Source organism: Oncorhynchus nerka, linkage group LG14 (genome assembly GCF_034236695.1).
Source record: "Oncorhynchus nerka isolate Pitt River linkage group LG14, Oner_Uvic_2.0, whole genome shotgun sequence".
Lineage (NCBI taxonomy): Eukaryota > Metazoa > Chordata > Actinopteri > Salmoniformes > Salmonidae > Oncorhynchus > Oncorhynchus nerka.
Genome location: NC_088409.1, coordinates 75,072,760 through 75,092,483, shown reverse-complemented (window position 1 = coordinate 75,092,483; position 19,724 = coordinate 75,072,760). Strand labels below are relative to the sequence as shown.

The 19,724-nt window shown below is 45.7% G+C and overlaps 1 protein-coding gene across 3 annotated transcripts in view; it reads left to right on the top strand.

Annotated features, from left to right (window-relative positions):
• gramd1bb (GRAM domain containing 1Bb) overlaps window positions 1–19,724 on the top strand; it is an 85,911-nt gene that overhangs the window by 44,876 nt on the left and 21,311 nt on the right. For 2 of the 3 annotated variants that reach the window (XM_029681278.2, XM_065000426.1), the window contains exons 1-3: window positions 6,296–6,463; window positions 13,822–14,041; window positions 19,185–19,205. In XM_029681278.2, the coding sequence (XP_029537138.2) occupies window positions 6,336–6,463; window positions 13,822–14,041; window positions 19,185–19,205 (369 nt within the window). In that variant the 5' untranslated portion in view covers window positions 6,296–6,335. Of the gene's footprint in view, window positions 1–6,295; window positions 6,464–13,821; window positions 14,042–15,780; window positions 15,802–19,184; window positions 19,206–19,724 lie in introns of those variants that run through there. The other variant, XM_065000427.1, reaches the window with a different exon arrangement.

The following is a 19,724-nucleotide window of genomic DNA, read 5'->3' as shown; positions in this document are numbered from 1 at the left end:
ATATGGCCGTGTTTACACAGGAACCCCAATCTGATCTATTTTTTTCACTAATCAGATCATCTCTGAAAAATATCTTCTGTGAAAAGATCTAATGTGATTGGTCAAAAAACCAATTAGTGGAAAAATATCAGAATTGTGCTGCCTGTTTAAACTTAGGCATACCTAGCTTCACATAGGCTATGTAGCCTACTGAAGTGGCATTGGCTGATAAATTACCTTGTTGCCAACTTAAAACTACAATTTCTTAGCGAGTCATGAGGATAACAGTATTTAAAGTGGTAACTTCAAATGCAAAGGTCAGTGAAAATAACTTAAGCAAGCGTTTTTCACTGCAGCAGATTGACTAATGACAAAGGTGTAAATGCGAACATCTTTGAAGTGCAGATTGACCTATGGTTTAAGGTCTGTAGGAGTTGGACCATTAGATTTATGATCCATACGACAGTGTAATATCTCAAGTATTTAATTGTTTCCTGTTTTCATTACACCAGCTATTGGTGGTGCTGGAGGCAACTATAAGTAATTAATAAACTGTAAATATTGAATCCACTATATGTTGTGAGATTAAAGTGTTAATACAAAAATTATACTGAACAAAATCAAAACGCAACCTTTAAAGTGTTGGTCCCATGTTTCATGAGCTAAAATAAAATATCCCAGACATTTTCTATATGGACAAAAAGCTTATTTCTCTTAAATGTGTTTACATCACTGTTAGGGAGCATTTCTCCTTGCCAAGATAATCCATCCACCTGACAGGTGTGGCATATCAAGAAGCTGATTAAACAGCATGATCATCACACAGGTGCACCTTGTGCTGGGGACAATAAAAGGCCACTCTAAAATGTCAGTTTTGTCACACAACACAATGCCACAGATGTCTCAAGTTTTGAGGGAGTGTGCAATTGTCATGGTGACTGCAGGAATGTCCACCAGATCTGTTGAATGTTAATTTCTCTACCATAAGTCGCTCCAACATCGTTTTAGAGAATTTGCCAGTATGTCCAACCGGCCTCACAACCGCAGACTACGTGTAACCACACCAGCCCAGGACTTCCACATCCGGCTTCTTCACCTGTAGGATCGTCTGAGACCAGCCACCCAGACAGCTGATGAAACTGAGTATTTCTGTCTGTTGTGGGGAAAAACAAATTATTATTGCCTGGCTCCTAACTGGGTGGGCCTATGCCCCCCAGGCCCTCCCATTGAGTCCTAATGAATTTACAGAGAGACAGGACGGACAGCTGATCGTCCTCTCCAATTGACTGATTTCCTTAAGTGAACTGTAACTCAGTAAAATTGGTGAAATTGTTGTATTGTATTTTTGTTAAGTATACTTCACACCTTGTAAATAGACGCATACGGGAATAGAAAGAGATGCTTGTATTTCCTATTGACATTTCATAATTAGAAACGTCCTCTGTGTCAACTGCATTTATTTTCAGCAAACTGAAAACTTCTTAGGGCTGCAATCCCATTACCGGGATCGATATGACAATAGCCAGTGAAAGTGCAGAGCGCCAAATTCAAACATAAATCTCATAATTAAAATTCCTCAAACATACATGTATCTTATACCATTTTAAAGTTAATCGTGTTGTTAATCCCACCAAAATGTCCGATTTCAAATAGGCTTTACAGCGAAAGCACCACAAACAATTATGTTAGGTCACCACCAAGTCACAGAAAAATTCAGCCATTTTTCCAGCCAAAGAGAGGAGTCACAAAAAGCACAAATAGAGAGAAAATTAATCACTAACCTTTGATCATCTTCATCAGATGACACTCATAGGACTTCATGTTACACAATACATATATGTTTTGTTTGATAAAGTGCATATTTATATTGAAAAAATCTCAGTATATTTTGGCGCGTTACGTTCACTAGTTCCAAAAACATCCGGTGATATTGCAGAGAGCCACATCATTTTACAGAAATACTCATTATAAATGTTGATGAAAATACAATTGTTAGACATGGAAATATAGATACACTTCTCCTTAATGACACCGCTGGGTCAGATTTTAAAAAAACTTTACGGAAAAAGCAAACCATGCAATAATCTGAGTACAGCTTTCAGACGACAAAGCAGCCAAAAAGATATCCGCCATATTGGGTAGTCAACAGAAGTCATAAATAGCATTATAAATATTCACTTACCAGGAATGCACTCCCAGGAATCCCAGTTCCACATTAAATGTTTGATTTAGTTTGATAATGTCCATCATTTATGTCCAAAGAACTACTTTTGTTTGCACGTTTGGTAAACAAATCCAAAGTCATGAAGTGCTTTCCCTATGCAGACGAAATGTCAAAAAGTTCCGTTTCTGTCCGTAGAAACATGTCAAATGATTTATGGAATCAATCTTTAGGATGTTTTTAACATAAAACATCAATAATGTTCCAATCGGAGAATTCCATTGTCTTCAGAAGTGCGATGGAACAGAGCTCCCTCTCATGGTCAGAGCATGGTCAGAGTACGGTCAGCTCATGGCAGACCTTACTCATTCCCTTCTCATTCGGTCCCACTTCACAGTAGAATCCTCAAACACGTTTCTAAAGACGGTTGACATCTAGTGGAAGCCTTAGGAAGTGCCAACCTCAGATTTCCCACTTCTTGTTTGGATTTCTTCTCAGGTCTTTGCCTGCCATATGAGTTCTGTTATACCCACAGACATCATTCAAACAGTTTTAGAAACTTCAGAGTGTTTTCTTTCCAATATTAATGATAATATGCATATATTAGCAACTGGGACTGAGGAGCAGGCCATTTTTCATCCAAGCTACTCAATACTGCCCCTGCAGCCATAAGAAGTTTTAACATGAGTAAATATTTGTAGGAACATGACAAGATTCAACAACTGAGACAAACTGAACAAGTTCCACAGACATGTGACTAACCGAAATGGAAAAATGTGTCCCTGAACAAAGGGGGGAGTCAAAATCAAAAGTAACAGTCAGTATCTGGTGTGGCAACCAGCTGCATTAAGTACTGCAGTGCCTCTTCCTCATGGACTGCACCAGATTTGCCAGTTTTTGCTGGCAGGTAGGTTACCCTACTCTTCCACCAAGGCACCTGCAAGTTCCCGGACATTTCTGTGGGGAATGGCCCTAGCCCTCACCCTCCGATCCAATAGGTCCCAGATGTGCTCAATGGGATTGAGTTCCTGGCTCTTTGCTGGCCATGGCAGAACACTGACATTCCTGTCTTGCAGGAAATCACACACAGAACGAGTAGTATGGCTGGTGGCATTGTCATGCTGGAGGGTCATGTCAGGATGAGCCTGCAGGAAGGGTACCACATGAGGGAGGAGGATGTCTTCCCTGTAACGCACAGCGTTGAGATTGCCTGCAATGACAACAGGCTCAGTCCGATGATGCTGTGACACACCGCCCCAGACCATGACGGACCCTCCACCTCCAAATCGATCCCGCTCCAGAGTACAGGCCTCGGTGTAATGCTCATTCCTTCGACGATAAACTTGAATCCGACCATCACCCCTGGTGAGACAAAACCATGACTCGTCAGTGAAGAGCACTTCTTGCCAGTCCTGTCTGGTTCAGCGACAGTGGGTTTGTGCCCATAGGCGACGTTGTTGCCGGTGATGTCTGGTGAGAACCTGCCTTAAAACAGGCCTACAAGCCCGCAGTCCTGCCTCTCTCGGCCTATTGCGGACAGCCTGAGCACTGATGGAGGGATTGTGCGTTCCTGGTGTTGCCATCCTGTACCTGTCCCGCAGGTGTGATGTTCGGATGTACCGATCCTGTGCAGGTGTTGTTACACGTGGTCTGCCAATGCGAGGAAGATCAGCTGTCCATCCTGTCTCTCTGTAGCGCTGTCTTAGGCGTCTCACAGTACAGACATTGTAATTTATTGCCCTGGCCACATCTGCAGTCCTCATGCCTTCTTGCAGCATGCCTAAGGCACGTTCACGCAGATGAGCAGGGACCCTAGGCATCTTTCTTTTGGTGTTTTTCAGAGTCAGTAGAAAGGCCTCTTTAGTGCCCTACGTTTTCAGAACTGTGACCTTAATTGCCTACCGCCTGTAAGCTGTTAGTGTCTTAACGACCGTTCCACAGGTGCATGTTCATTAATTGTTTATGGTTCATTGAACAAGCATGGGAAACAGCGTTTAAACCCTTTAGAATAAAGATCTGTGAAGTCATTTTGATTTTTACTAATTAGCTTTGAAAGACAGGGTCCTGAAAAAGGGACGTTTCATTTTTGGCTGAGTTTGTAGGTGGGTGGACTGGACTGTACTGTATGTGTATTGTAAGTTTTATATCAGTGTGCTCTGGGGTGTAGTGGGCCTTCTGGGGATTGGTTGTATGATTCAGAAGAGGCCAGAATGTAAAGTGACCTGAATGCCGGTGATGTCAGCCCCTCCATTCATAAACAGCATGAATAATTGAGTGGCCAGCAGGCTCAGAGCACCAAGCAGTGGCAGAATGCAAAGTAGAGCCACCACTTTCTCTTCCTCCCTCACTCTCTCTGCCACTGTCACTTTCCCTCCCTCACTCTCTCTGCCACTGTCACTCTCACTCCCTCACTCTCTCTACCACTGTCACTCTCCCGCCCTCACACTCTCTCTGCCACTGTCACTCTCCCTCCCTCACTCTCTCTGCCACTGTCACGTTCCCTCCCTCACTCTCTCTGCCACTGTCACGTTCCCTACCTCTTACTCTCTCTGCCGCTGTCACTCTCCCTCCCTCACTCTCTCTGCCACTGTCACTCTCCCTCCCTCACTCTCTCTGCCACTGTCACTCTCCCTCCCTCACTCTCTCTGCCACTGTCACGTTCCCTCCCTCCCTCACTCTCTCTGCCACTGTCACGTTCCCTCCCTCACTCTCTCTGCCACTGTCACTCTCCCTCCCTCACTCTCTCTGCCACTGTCACTCTCCCTCCCTCACTCTCTCTGCCACTGTCACGTTCCCTCCCTCCCTCACTCTCTCTGCCACTGTCACGTTCCCTCCCTCCCTCACTCTCTCTGCCACTGTCACGTTCCCTCCCTCATACTCTCTCTGCCACTGTCACTCTCCCTCCCTCACTCTCTCTGCCACTGTCACTCTCCCTCCCTCACTCTCTGCCACTGTCACGTTCCCTCCCTCACTCTCTCTGCCACTGTCACGTTCCCTACCTCTTACTCTCTCTGCCGCTGTCACTCTCCCTCCCTCACTCTCTCTGCCACTGTCACTCTCCCTCCCTCACTCTCTCTGCCACTGTCACTCTCCCTCCCTCACTCTCTCTGCCACTGTCACGTTCCCTCCCTCCCTCACTCTCTCTGCCACTGTCACGTTCCCTCCCTCACTCTCTCTGCCACTGTCACTCTCCCTCCCTCACTCTCTCTGCCACTGTCACTCTCCCTCCCTCACTCTCTCTGCCACTGTCACGTTCCCTCCCTCCCTCACTCTCTCTGCCACTGTCACGTTCCCTCCCTCATACTCTCTCTGCCACTGTCACTCTCCCTCCCTCACTCTCTCTGCCACTGTCACTCTCCCTCCCTCACTCTCTCTGCCACTGTCACGTTCCCTCCCTCACTCTCTCTGCCACTGTCACGTTCCCTCCCTCAAACTCTCTCTGCCACTGTCCCTCTCCCCCCTCTTCTACTCTATCAGCCTGTGTGTGCCTGTGAATATTGGATAAAACTGGTGATTGTGAGAGTCGAGTACACCCTTGCTTGGATACATACAGAGCAGGCGCAAAAATCAAGAGGAAGCGGTGACAAATGCATGGGGAACAGGAGAGAGGGGAGTCTGTGAGTGAAAAAGGGAGGGAGGGAGCAGCCTCAGAGAGATAGACACCGAGAGATAGAAATAGGCTGTGGACTAGCCTCAGTACACCCTCCAAAAGGAACGATCTGTCCTCTCATCCGCCTGGCATGCTCCGGAACCCATATCCTCCCCCCTTCCCCTCATCCTCCTGTGCCTCCTCCTTTCCCCCATCCGTGGCTCCCTCTGGTTGAATGAAGCCTTGGCTTGAAAGGGGGCTGATCGCATCGGAGCTGGGTCTACATGGCTACCAGGTTAGTGGGGAGGGAGAGAGCAGCCTGCCTGTCTGCATGCAGAAAGACAGACACATTCCAGTGCTGTATATGCAGATGGGTGGGGGTGGAAGGGGAGTGTCAGTCAACAGCACAGCGATCCTCTTGTCCCGTTTGGCAGGTGTTGTCACAGGGACGTAATCTAGCTTGTTATTAAGAGATCACGCTGGCAGGAGGAGATCAGACCCCTAAGCCTGCTGAAGGAAATCTCCCAGGGCTCTTCTCTTCTCTCTATTCTGTTCTGTTCTCTCCCGGGGAGAGAGGAGGAGAAGGAGCTCTCAGATGAGCCTTGGATGAACGGCTCCTTGCTGCTCCTTTCTCTATATGAGGATATGGAGGTTTTTGAGTGCATCACAGCAACCAACGGAAGCTGGATGTTTGTGAACAATGTAAAGGATGCTGTTGTGCCTATGATTGACTGGTGAGGAGTTGAGACCATCGATCGGCTTGGATATGGTGGCCTTGTAGTTCTGTGGCCCAAGCGGATTTAACGTGTGTGTGTGTGTGTTAGGCAGGTAGGTAGTTGGGGGGGTAGTGTGTTTATTGTATGGAGTTTATTGCATGGGTGTGTGTACGTGATGTTTGAGTGTGGTGTGTGAAAGTGTAGGCTAGTATTAGTTGTGTGTATGTGCTGTTTGAAGCTGTCATGCATGATTTGTGTGCGTGCGTGTGTTGCCGTTGAGCTCGGTCCACCCCTGCACTTTTAGCATGGTGAAGCACAAGGTCCATTGCCAGATGGGTATTTTCCAGGGTCAGCAAAAGCATCAGTGAGAACAAGGCCCCTCGGAACAGCCCGGAACTCTGGGCATTGTGAAGCGAAGCGTTGCCCTCCTCATTTGGAAAGCCTGAGCCCAGAGATTTAGAGCACATTACAAAAAGACAGCAACAAAGTGTCACCAGCAGACGGATTTGCTTTTCTCACTGGGCATGTGTAGAGTACCAATCTCATTATAATGCTTTTCAACCTGCATCTTATTGCTCAGTGTTCTTTCTTTGACCATCATTTGCTTGTGTGGTCTATATTTGGTCTATTTGTGTTCCATGTGCAGTCCAAGTGCATTGTTTTGTCGTTCTGCTGCAGTATGTACAGTCCATGTTCTTATCAACCTTATCTTACATACAATACAGTCAGGACTGATTGTTTCTGGTGCTGTAATGGAGATCAGCCCAGCTGCTTCCCTGCCTTAGGGACCTGCTGTAGCTACACACACAACCTGGTCTCAGGGCAATTTGTAGGATTTGGTACATACGTTTAGTATGATATATTACATTACTTTAGGATACGTTGTGAATGTAAAAAATATCACACAAATTAGAGGATGTACAGTATCATACGTCTTACCCGATCGTACAGCAGCATATGAATTGCTTGAAGTAACATATTATACATATTTAAGAACGTATAGTATTATATGTCTTTCTCTGAGGCCAGTTTGCTAGTTGCATCGTAACAACAAAGATAATTATGGGCTGAATTTCTGTTGGTGGTTAGGTGAACTTATGACAAAGGTTAGGTCAAATGGGTTAAGGGTAGAATTAGGGTTAGGGGAAAAGTTCAAATGCTACAGTTGTCTTCGACTCGAGCATGCAACCTTTGGATTGCTAGACGGTCGCAACTAAACACTCATACATCCTCCCTGATAAACCTCCCTACTTTCTGTCTAAAGTAATTAGACCATTAGTAGGTATCATACGTCTTGTGGGGGCTCAGAAATAAGTATTGTATGGCTGTGAGGCCAGGCTTCAAAACTGCAAATTATTATGTTATTAGATGGCAGATTGAGTATTATACTAATGTAGCGGGAAAAGTGTCAGGTTACCCAGTTCTACTCAATCCTCAATCAAAGTCAACCATGATAGTGTTGTCTCTCTCTCTCTCTCTCCCTCCCTCCCTCTCCAAATCCCTTATTTCCAGTTAAAAGGCCAAGCTCAACAGAAGGTCTGTCTCTGCCCAGTAGATTATATATAGAAGCATATTATGAATATTTCAAGAAATTCTCTCTAGTCACAGTTGCTATAGCAATATTCATATAGACGGTGCTTTGTTGCGCTTCATTTGTGGGGGCGAGAAGCCAGATAGGCTTTTTAGCTGTTTACCCACAATCCGCCATGCATTGTCTCTCACTAGTCATGACAACCACATCATTTTCTCTTACGAGTCATAATATACAAATGGTGCAGCTACTTTAATATTTTGTGTCATTGTTCTGGGTCAGCTTCAGGTATAGGCTAACATCCAGAAACAGCTGTCTCTATTGTTCTGCAGTAGGATGCCATTCTTACCGCCCATGTATCTGTCCTCTCCTCTTATGCTGAACAAACGGGAGACAATTTACTGGACAGTAATGTGTTTGGTTCATAGAGTAACCCATTGTAGCATGTGTACTTATTCCTCATGTTATTATTTGTTTAGATTCTGCATTGTTGGGAAGGGCCCATAAGTAAACGTTTCACTGTTAGTCTACACCTATTGTAAAGGAAGCATGTGACATATATCATTTGATTTGATTTGGCTAAGGCTATAACGCTCTTGTCTGACTGTACATGTTAGCAGCATGTGTACCTGGTCTAATAAGCAAAGACACATTACTGGGAGTGAGCTGATCAAACCTCCATTCATATGCTGAGGATTTATCCACGTTCCCATTGTTTTGTTTTATCTCGAGGAGAGCGCTGCCGAGAATTCCCTGACGAAAAGCAGTGATGTTGGTTTCCATGGAGACGCAGCCTTTATCATGTTGAGGGGTGTGTGATCCAACTCCGAATGCTCACGATAACTGGCTGCACTGTTCTGAACATTTTTCAGACGCACATTCAATGCATTTAGGCTCTAGGCATGCAACATTTGTCGGCTTAGGTTGATGATTCATGTTTTGAAATACAGGTGCATAGGCTTCTATCCAATCAGGAGACAGAGAACAGAGCTGACAGCAGGTGATGTTAGGGCCTGTGATCATTATGACCCTGGGGTCAGTCAGAGCCATTACACTTATGGAGTGAGACTGGCCATAATGGGGTTATAAACCCACAGTTAATGGTAATGATGATGACTGGCAGATATCTGACTGGGTAGTTCTAGTATGGTGTGTGCTCAGTTCTGATCTTAACTCTGTCTGGTTCTGTAGATCTGATGAAAGTCAGGTGAGCGTGAGATCGTTAGTAACTGAGCCAGGATGTGACATGAAAGATGATGCAGCTCACACAGCCCACTGGCATATGAGAACTGTTCTGTGTGTGTGCTTGTGTGTGTCAGTGTCTGCGTGAATGTGCACCCAGGTGCATCTGCGCCCTGTGGGTGCGTACGTCTATACTTCTGTGTGTGTGTGTGTGTGTGTGTGTGTGTGTGTGTGTGTGTGTGTGTGTGTGTGTGTGTGTGTGTGTGTGTGTGTGTGTGTGTGTGTGTGTGTGTGTGTGTGTGTGTGTGTGTCAGACAGTCTCTGGGTTCAGGCAGTGATTCACATGCAGGAGAAATAGCAGTGTCCTCTGCTTTGTACCCGCTCATTGCATTATTCGCTGATACCACAGCACTACATGTTATGAGGGCCGCTTCTGAGACATTTCCTGTACACTCATATATCCTGTGCACTCATATATCCTGTACACTCATATATCCTGTGCACTCATATATCCTGTACACTCATATATCCTGTGCACTCATATATCCTGTGCACTCATATATCCTGTACACGTATTTATCCTGTACACGCATATATCCTGTACACTCATATATCCTGTGCACTCATATATTCTGTGCACTCATATATCCTGTACACGCATTTATCCTGTACACGCATATATCCTGTACACTCATATATCCTGTACACTCATATATCCTGTACACTCATATTTCCTGTATACTTTTACATGCTTATAGCTGAAGTCGGAAGTTTACATACACCTTAGCCAAATACATTTAAACTCAGTTTTCACAATTCCTCATATTTAAGCCCAGTAAAAATTCCCTGTTTTAGGTCAGTTAGAATCACCACTTTATTTTAAGAATGTGAAATGTCAGAATAATAGTAGAGAGAATTATTTATTTCAGCTTTTATTTCTTTCATCACGTTCCCAGTGGGTACACTCAATTAGTATTTGGTAGCATTGCCTTTAAATTATTTAACTTGGGTCAAACGTTTCAGGTAGCAAGCCTCCCCTTTTTCCTCCAAACATAACAACGGTCATTATGGCCAAACAGTTCTACTTAGTTATCCACCCTGTTCCCCACCTAGTTATCCACCCAGTTCACTACCCAGTTCCCCACCTAGTTCACTACCCAGTTCCCCACCTAGTTCACTACCCAGTTCCCCACCTAGTTCAATGCCCAGTTCCCCACCTAGTCCACTACCCAGTTCCCCACCTAGTTATCCACCCTGTTCCCCACCTAGTTATCCACCCAGTTCACTACCCAGATCCCCACCCAGTTCCCCAACCAGTTCACTAGCGTTGACCAATAGCAGTGGATTATAAAGGGAATAGGGTGTCATTTGGGAAGTTGTCTTTGCAGGCTGGTCTCAAGAGACAGGACCTAATAAACAGGTTGGCCTGTGGTTCAGGAAGGGAAGCGTCCCTTGCTCCACTCCTCCACTTCTCTCCTCCTTTCCTCTCCTCTCTTCCTCACCTCTCCTTTACTCCTCTCCTATCCTCCTCCTCTCCTTCACTCCTCTCCTATCCTCCTCTGCACTCCTCTTCTATTAGCGCTACATGTTTCTCTACCTCTATCCAATCTGTCTGTCTTGATCGTCTGTAATGTAGGCAGTATACAATGGCCAGGAGAGTTTGACTTTGGGAAGGCTGGAGATGGAGAGGTTGAGAGAGAGGCTGGCACCGTTCCTCCTGTCCCCTGCTACAGTGTTCTTGACAATTGCACCATAACTCAACTGAATATCAACAACATTATAATAACCATGGTACTTAACTGTCCCTGTTACTCTGAGGGTCTGCTCATGGACTTGTTCTCATCTGTCCAGAATCGTTAGAAAAGCCTTATTTTGTCTATAGCTCATCTTTCCATGGTGTCGATAACTTGTTCAGTCTGAAGAGATTGAAAACAGCACCTACATCATTAGGATTTTTAAGCATGAAAATGAGATTGCAGAAAAGCTATCCAATAAAGGTTTAAATGTCGATGTTAGGTGGATTAAGTCCAATTATTTTCCAAATATAATTTTTCAGTGTGTATTTACATGTGCACCCCAGGTGAGTACTTCTCCTGGCTCTTCAAAGATACAGCAGTGGGATATTACATCTATTATCTGACTCATGGTTTTCACTAATCCTCATGACTCATGTAGAGAATGCCATCTGTTTTTTCTGGTGCTTGCTGTTGCTGTTGTTGGTCTGTGGGTTATGTAGGCTAGCTGCTGCTGCTGCTGTTGTTGGTCTGTGGGTTATGTAGGCTAACTGCTGCTGGTGCTGTTGTTGGTCTGTGGGTTATGTAGGCTAGCTGCTGCTGCTGCTGTTGTTGGTCTGTGGGTTATGTAGGCTAACTGCTGCTGGTGCTGTTGTTGGTCTGTGGGTTATGTAGGCTAGCTGCTGCTGCTGCTGTTGTTGGTCTGTGGGTTATGTAGGCTAACTGCTGCTGGTGCTGTTGTTGGTCTGTGGGTTATGTAGGCTAGCTGCTGCTGCTGCTGTTGTTGGTCTGTGGGTTATGTAGGCTAGCTGCTGCTGCTGCTGTTGTTGGTCTGTGGGTTATGTAGGCTAGCTGCTGCTGTTGTTGGTCTGTGGGTTATGTATGCTAGCTGCTGCTGGTGCTGTTGTTGGTCTGTGGGTTATGTAGGCTAGCTGCTGCTGGTGCTGTTGTTGGTCTGTGGGTTATGTAGGCTAGCTGCTGCTGCTGCTGTTGTTGGTCTGTGGGTTATGTAGGCTAGCTGCTGCTGCTGCTGCTGTTGTTGGTCTGTGGGTTATGTAGGCCAGCTGCTGCTGCTGCTGTTGTTGGTCTGTGGGTTATGTAGGCTAGCTGCTGCTGTTGTTGGTCTGTGGATTATGTAGGCTAGCTGCTGCTGGTGCTGTTGTTGGTCTGTGGGTTATGTAGGCTAGCTGCTGCTGTTGTTGGTCTGTGGGTTATGTAGGCTAGCTGCTGCTGCTGCTGTTGTTGGTCTGTGGGTTATGTAGGCTAACTGCTGCTGGTGCTGTTGTTGGTCTGTGGGTTATGTAGGCTAGCTGCTGCTGCTGCTGTTGTTGGTCTGTGGGTTATGTAGGCTAGCTGCTGTTGTTGTTGGTCTGTGGGTTATGTATGCTAGCTGCTGCTGGTGCTGTTGTTGGTCTGTGGGTTATGTAGGCTAGCTGCTGCTGGTGCTGTTGTTGGTCTGTGGGTTGCTGGTGCTGCTGTTGTTGGTCTGTGGGTTATGTAGGCTAGCTGCTGCTGCTGCTGCTGCTGTTGTTGGTCTGTGGGTTATGTAGGCTGCTGCTGCTGTTGTTGGTCTGCTGCTGCTGTTGTTGGTCTGTGGGTTATGTAGGCTAGCTGCTGCTGGTGCTGTTGTTGGTCTGTGGGTTATGTAGGCTAGCTGCTGCTGGTGCTGTTGTTGGTCTGTGGGTTATGTAGGCTAGCTGCTGCTGGTGCTGTTGTTGGTCTGTGTGTTATGTAGGCTAGCTGCTGCTGTTGTTGGTCTGTGCTGCTGTTGTTGGTCTGTGGGTTATGTAGGCTAGCTGTTGTTTTTGGTCTGTGGGTTATGTAGGCTAGCTGCTGCTGTTGTTTTTGGTATTTGGGTTATGTAGGCTAGCTGCTTCTGCTGTTGGTCTGTGGGTTATGTAGGCTAGCTGCTGCTGTTGTTTTTGGTCTGTGGGTTTTGTAGGCTAGCTGCTGCTGTTGTTTTTGGTCTGTGGGTTATGTAGGCTAGCTGCTGCTGTTGTTTTTGGTCTTTGGGTTATGTAGGCTAGCTGCTGCTGTTGTTTTTGGTCTTTGGGTTATGTAGGCTAGCTGCTGCTGTTGTTTTTGGTCTTTGGGTTATGTAGGCTAGCTGCTGTTGTTATTAACTTTATTAGTGGGTAGCTTTCAAGCCTATTTTCCGTGATATAACCTGAATACTCACTCCGGGGATGAATGGGAACATACGTCTCGGTCTTTACATGGTACACTAGTAGGCCTAGCATTACCTGTGGGACGGCAACACATTAGCATCATTAACATTTAGCCAGCAGCATACCACCCTGCATCCCATTGCTGGCTTTCCTCTGAAGCTAAGCTGGGTTTGTCCTGGTTAGTCCCTTGATGGGGGACCAGATGCTGCTGGAAGTTAGAGGGCCAGTAGGAGGCACAGTGATTGGGGACAGGGCAGTCATTAGGGATATTGCCCTGTGTAGGGTGCAGTCTTTTAGATGGGACGTTAAACAGCTGACCTGACTTTCTGTGGTCAGTAAAGAACCCATGGCACTTATCATAAGAGTAGGGGTGTTAACCCCGGTGTCCTAGCTAAATTCCCAATCTGGCCGTCATACCATCACGGTCACCTAATCACCCCCAGCTTCCAATTGGCTCATTCATCCCCCTTCTTCTCCCATTTAACTATTCCACAGGTCGTTGCTATAAATATGTTCTCAGTCAACTTAACTTACTTGGTAAAATAAGTGTAAAAAAAATGGCTTACACTTAGATAAGGTGTTTAAAGAACTGTAGAGTGGTACTATTAGATACTACTATGTTATTCATGTAATGTGTGTCAATGGGTTTTGCTCCGTCCCTACATTTTCAAACAGTGCAGAATATGTAGTTTCATGATGTGATGAAAGAGTTTAGAGAAATATAATTAATACTCCCTCTCTCTCTCTCTTTCTCACCCCCAGCACTGCCAGTAACTCGAACAGGAGTACGCCTGCTTGCTCGCCCGTCCTGCGTCCTAAACGCTCGCGCTCACCTACGCACCAGAGCCTGGAGCCTGGTGAGAATATGGTGGAGAAGGGCCACTCGGACCACTCCTCTGATAAGTCTCCCTCCACCCCCGAGCAAGTGGTCCAGCGAACCTACTCTCTGCAGTCCGCCCGCAGCGGAGGCAAGAACTCCAAGGTGAGCCTCACTGCGCAGGTGGGCCGTCTCCGTCTCAGAGCCCTCTTCTTTCCACCACCCACACTACAGTACAAGATCATTGTCCTCTTTCCACCAATCGCACTACAGCACAGTACAGGATCATAGTCCTCTTCCACCAATCGCACTACAGCACAGTACAGGATCATAGTCCTCTTCCACCAATTACACTACAGCACAGTACAGGGGCATAGTCCTCTTCCACCAATCACACTACAAGACAGTAGGTCATAGTCTCAAATAGTACTGCCAACAGTGCCGTTTTCAAAATGACTAGTTCATCATACAGTGCATTCATAACTCACAAATAAATAATGTCAGTCTGGCCTATCACGTCAGTTCAGCAAGACATTTGTATCCTCCCTGGACATCACTTCCAATACAATCTGAAATCAACATTTATTTGGTGATCACTGAGGTGATACAGGGGGATTAATTATGTTTTGTGATAAGATTTTTGTTTTTTACTGTTTACCCCTGGTGTCTTGATAACCTCCAAATGTTGCCAGTAAAGTCCTATTGTCTTCCTGCATTCCATAAAACATGTTTTGTAAGAAATAGTCAACGAGAAGGAGTGAGATATAGTGATATCTTGTGAAATGGCATGGTTTTATCAGCTTTTATTTTCCATTCCATAGTGATTTTACCCCCATCATACCTCCGCAATAGGCACACCATACTGGATCAAACATGCCATCCTCATGTAGCCCCAATTGACAGGGGTTTAATGTACTCCTGATAAATGCTGCTATGACTCTGATAGGGTAATGTCCAACTCCCATCCTCAAACTATAGGTCAGATCTAACTGTCACTCTCGTACAATTGGCCAATCATAGACTGAGTAACGAGACCCTCAGCACATCAATTGTGGATAAGGACCCATCATCATCAGGAAAGATGCTTCACTGTATTCAGATTCACTGTATTCACTGTATTCTTCCCTTATTACCTCCCTCCCTCCCTTTCTCCCTCCATCCCTTTCTCCCTCCCTCCCTTTCTCCCTCCCTCCCTTTCTCCCTCCATCCCTTTCTCCCTCCCTTTTCCCACCCTCCATCCCTCTCTCCCTCCCTACATCCCCTGGACCCATCTGGTCCTATCAGAGCAGCATTGTAATCACAGGCCGGGCACTCAGTCAGTCAGCCCACTCCATCGCAGCACTCAGGCAGTCATTAACTGCAGCTATCTCAACTCTGCAAGGCTCGTTCTGACAGAGGGTAGTAGGCAGGTCAAGAGGCTGTAGTCTCACTTCTCGCTCATCAGAATCTGAATTGAAGAGTAAGGTAGTGGAGTGAAGGACAGGAGCTTTGACTGTGGGTAACTCAGCGTACATCTCAAGCAAAACATGAACATAAGAATATTGGGTGATATATTTAGTACTTTCCTCCTCTGAAAATCTTATTGTTGTGAAGTGATAAGGAGTGTGGTAGTTGGCAGTAATGGCTCTCTCACCTCTCATCCGTTTTCCCATTCACTCACTGTTCACAGTGCTCCCCAGTCCTTGTGGTGTCAGACATCTGTTGTTTTTGTTGTCATTGTGTTCTCCTCTTCTCTCATCCTTTCTTCTTGACACAGAGCGCTTGCTTTCTCTTACTTTCGCTGCCGCCATATGAAATGTCTGTGATCTGAAACTGACTGTTTAAAAAAAATGGGTTCTTTCAGCTGTTGTATCTTGCAGTTTTTTAGTTTCTGATTTCTTTGTTCTTCTCCTGATGCATGCTAGTCTCACAAGCGACTTTCCAAAGTAAGCATTACTCTTTTCTGTTCTTTAATCCCACCCCACCTCCATGTCTTGTGAGCTGTCCTGTGCCCCCTCCACCCACCTCTTCCATCTGAACACACTCCCTGCAGATGGTATCCATGTTGCTATAACCTTCTCCTCTACCCCCCTCTGCCACCCTGCCACCTTTCCTCTCATCTAACTCCCTGCAGGGCTGCTGGCTTTCAGACACATCTCTCTCCCAGCTTGTCTCAGTGTGCTTCTGTTCCATCTCCTCCAACCCCTGTCCCAAGTCCATTAAAACTTCAACATAGCTCGTTGTTGTGTCTAAACTAAGAGCACCCTAATCTCTGAGATGCTGAGTATGTGCCTGAATGCAGAGGGACGGTGGCAGGGGGAGACTGTCAAATTCCTTCCGCATCCCTTTCCACCACTCCTGTGTGACCCTAGAGCTTTCTACATCAGAAGCTCCTTTTCTCTGCCTCGCATCAAAAGCCCAGAATACACCACTCCTCTCCTCAGACAAGACAGCAGCAGAGGCCATGTGTCACCGGTTAGTTACAGCATTCTCATGTAAGGACCCTTGCACGTCAGCACATTCGCTGCATTCGGCTACATTCAGCTTTGTCACGGACTATGAGACAGGCAGACAGGATGGGGTAAATGGCAGCCAAGCGACATTTGGTCAGTTGAGTTGGTGTTCAGGCGGTGTCTGTCCCATTTCACAGCACACTCAGTCGATGACATCACCCCTCAGGCCCGTGGTGTGGCCGAGTGCCAGCCCTCTCTGGTCCCACGTGAGCACCCAGCCGGCGGTCAGCAGGAGTCACATGACCCTGGCACTGTGTGCAGTCGCCCAGGCAACGTGAGCTCTGTCACCCTAGTCTAATGCAATCCAGAAACACACAGACAGACCGGCAGGGAGAGGGGCTCCTCTCTGTATAGGACCTGGGCCGGCGTTCCCACACTAACTAATTGGCTGGCCGCTTCAGTGATGACGGCTCTGCTCAGTCTCCCACTGTCACCAATCAATGAGGCTGTTTATGGAACTGTAAACAGTAAGCAGCACTACAGAGAGAGTACATAGAGACTCAGCATAAAGACCCATCTCAGACCAAAACACTGAGACATGGACATCAGTTAGATAGGACAATAGTGTGTCTTGGCACTACAAGTATGCAAACCTGGATATTTTAGTGTTTTAGCCTAGTACTCTTAGTACACGTGTAAATCAAAAACAAAGCCTTTTCCCCTCTCTTGTTTCTGATCTCTTTCCTTCATGTTGGTTAACTCTTCATTTTCTCTTTAATTTCCTTTCAGTATGACAGACTTAACCTGATTAAAGTAAGCATTTTCTCTTGCTTTTATTTGCCCATTGATCCCCTAGCCTGATTTGACCAGTGACCTCCTCTTCCCATCATCTGTAGATGTGTGATGCACAGGTGGCCGGTGGCACCTTAATTTGGGAGGATGGGCTCATAGTAGTTACTGGGAAGGAATAAATGGAGTGGTATCAAAGACATGGTTTCCATTTACTCCTTTCCAGCCATTATTATGAGTCATCCTCCTCTCAGCAGCCTCCTGTGGTGTGATGTCAGTCAGTGCCCCTACCTGTTTCCATTTCCTGTCTCAGACCAGAACTTCCTCCTCTCCTCTCTCTCCTCCCTCCTTAAAGTGTCCCTCCTTTTGTACAATGTTATATATTAAAACGTTGATATAACATCTCAGTTGGTAGAGCATGGTTGGTTGTGTGTTTTAGTAGTTGTGGAATTGTGGGATTTAGCAGTTGGTTGTGGGTTCAATTCCCATGGGAGACCAGTATGAAAAAGAATGAAAATGTATGCACTTAGATCTGATTATTATTTAGGCTTGGTGCTACAGTCTTTATTTACTGTTCCACTAGGTTGAACAGGCCTGCTCAGTTCTGTTCATCAGAACTACGTTGTTGTTCTAGTGTTGATGGAAGCTATGTGGGTTATACCTGATAGGTTTGTCTGGGTTACAGCTAGTGCTGGCCAGTTCTGGTTTGGCCCGGTTGGTTGGTTGAGAGAGCTGGCCCTGACTCTGGCCTGGTTGTGTAAAGTAACTAGTCGTTCCAGGCCTTTCTGATCCTCAGGGGAATCCAGGCCAAGACATTACTACCGTACACAAGCTCTCTCTGTTACACAGTGCACTTAATCAGTGTTAACCTGATTCGTAGTGCTGCTGACACACATCCCCAGACACACATGTGCTTCGTGGGGAAGCACATATGTGATTTAGACATGCATGCACATTTACACACATGTAGGCTATAAAGATGCACTTACAATCATGCAATTACACCAACTCCAAAACACATTTACAAAGGCACGCATACACACACACACTTTGCAGACACCTTAAGGCTTAAGTCGTCTCTCACGCCTCTGTCACCTTCAGATAAGATTAGCCCTGTCCACGTCAGAGCCCAAAGCCCAGGGAAAGGACTGGGGCCTCACAACTCTCAGACAGGAAACACTACACGCTTATCTGATAGCTGAAATATTGGATTATCTACATTCACATCTCCAAAGGATTGATTGACAGTAGTAGCCTCGCACCAGTATGCCTCTTGTAAGTTGTCACTGAAATGACAAAACATATTATTTGTAGTTGCCTGGTTAAGTTTTTTTATGACGTCAAGGGGAAGCCATTTTGTTCTACTCCTGCTATTTACTACTTGACACAAACTGACATTTATTTACCGCTAAAATCGTGCTTGATTATCCTGCCATTTATTCACCCACTGGATCCCCCTAGCATGCCTACCTCTCGGATCACAATGGTGAGACGTATTACACTCTCTTTATAGCCCCATAAAACAGAAGCAGGTGAGTTATGGTTGGAATAAGCACTCTTGTTATGGTCTTGCCAATAACAGTGTGTATACTGCCCTCTGCTGTCAGAAAATATACAACACACAGCAGTACACAATTCATCTCTATACGCAAGCATTTAGAAGGAACTCTAAATCGTTAATACATTATTTTAAACACTTAGAAACAAAGATAAATATATTGTACCACACACAACCCTAGCCCAATCTACCATCTGCTTATCAAATATCCATGCAAATTACTTTTTGTGAGGCCCAAAAACAACAAAGAAATCAAGAAATCTGTGAAAAGTCTAACTAAAATATGTGACACGCTCAAAGGGATACAACTCTGTTGGATAGCAGCAGAGGTCTGTTTTCAATGTAGGAGGTGCCCACCCAGAGGTTGACATTCACACCTTCTATAAATACCCACTGTCGGTTTTTATCGTCCCTTGACCTCTGTGTTTATGATATTGAGCCCTGTGGCCAAGTATTGGTGTATCCTTGTCTCATTGACTTACACTTGTCTTTGTTCTCTCCTATCTGCTTTGTTCCTCGCTGTCTACAGAAGAGCCAGAGCTGGTACAATGTAAGTTTCATCCTCTTCTTACTCTTTATGTTAAGAGGTGTGTGTGTGTGTGTGTGTGTGTGTGAGGTGAAGGGTCCTAGACCCTGTTTAGAATCACACAAGGTTATATGCCAATGGTCACTTTCATATGGAGCTCAGGCTTACCCAGGATGCTAACCAGTGGGATTTAGAGTTCTAAGAATCTAGGGTTACAGTGTGATGGCATGCTGAATTAATCAGAAAAATGACTGATGATTGATTAATAATGAATGAACCAAATGCTGTGAGGAAGAATAAAAGTGTCCATTTTGTTGCAAACTCCTATACCTTACTACAGATGTGATTCATAGATGAAATGTTTGACAGACAGATGCGTCTTGTAGCGAAAGTATGGTGACAGCCTGATCCAGTGATCTCAGTCCAACACCAAGACCATTACACCAAGAGGTCCTGACTTAACACAAGGTTGCCGGCCAGTGTACTAAGAGACAAGGTTGCTACATTCTGATGGGGCTGAAATGAGTTCCTTTCGTTATGATT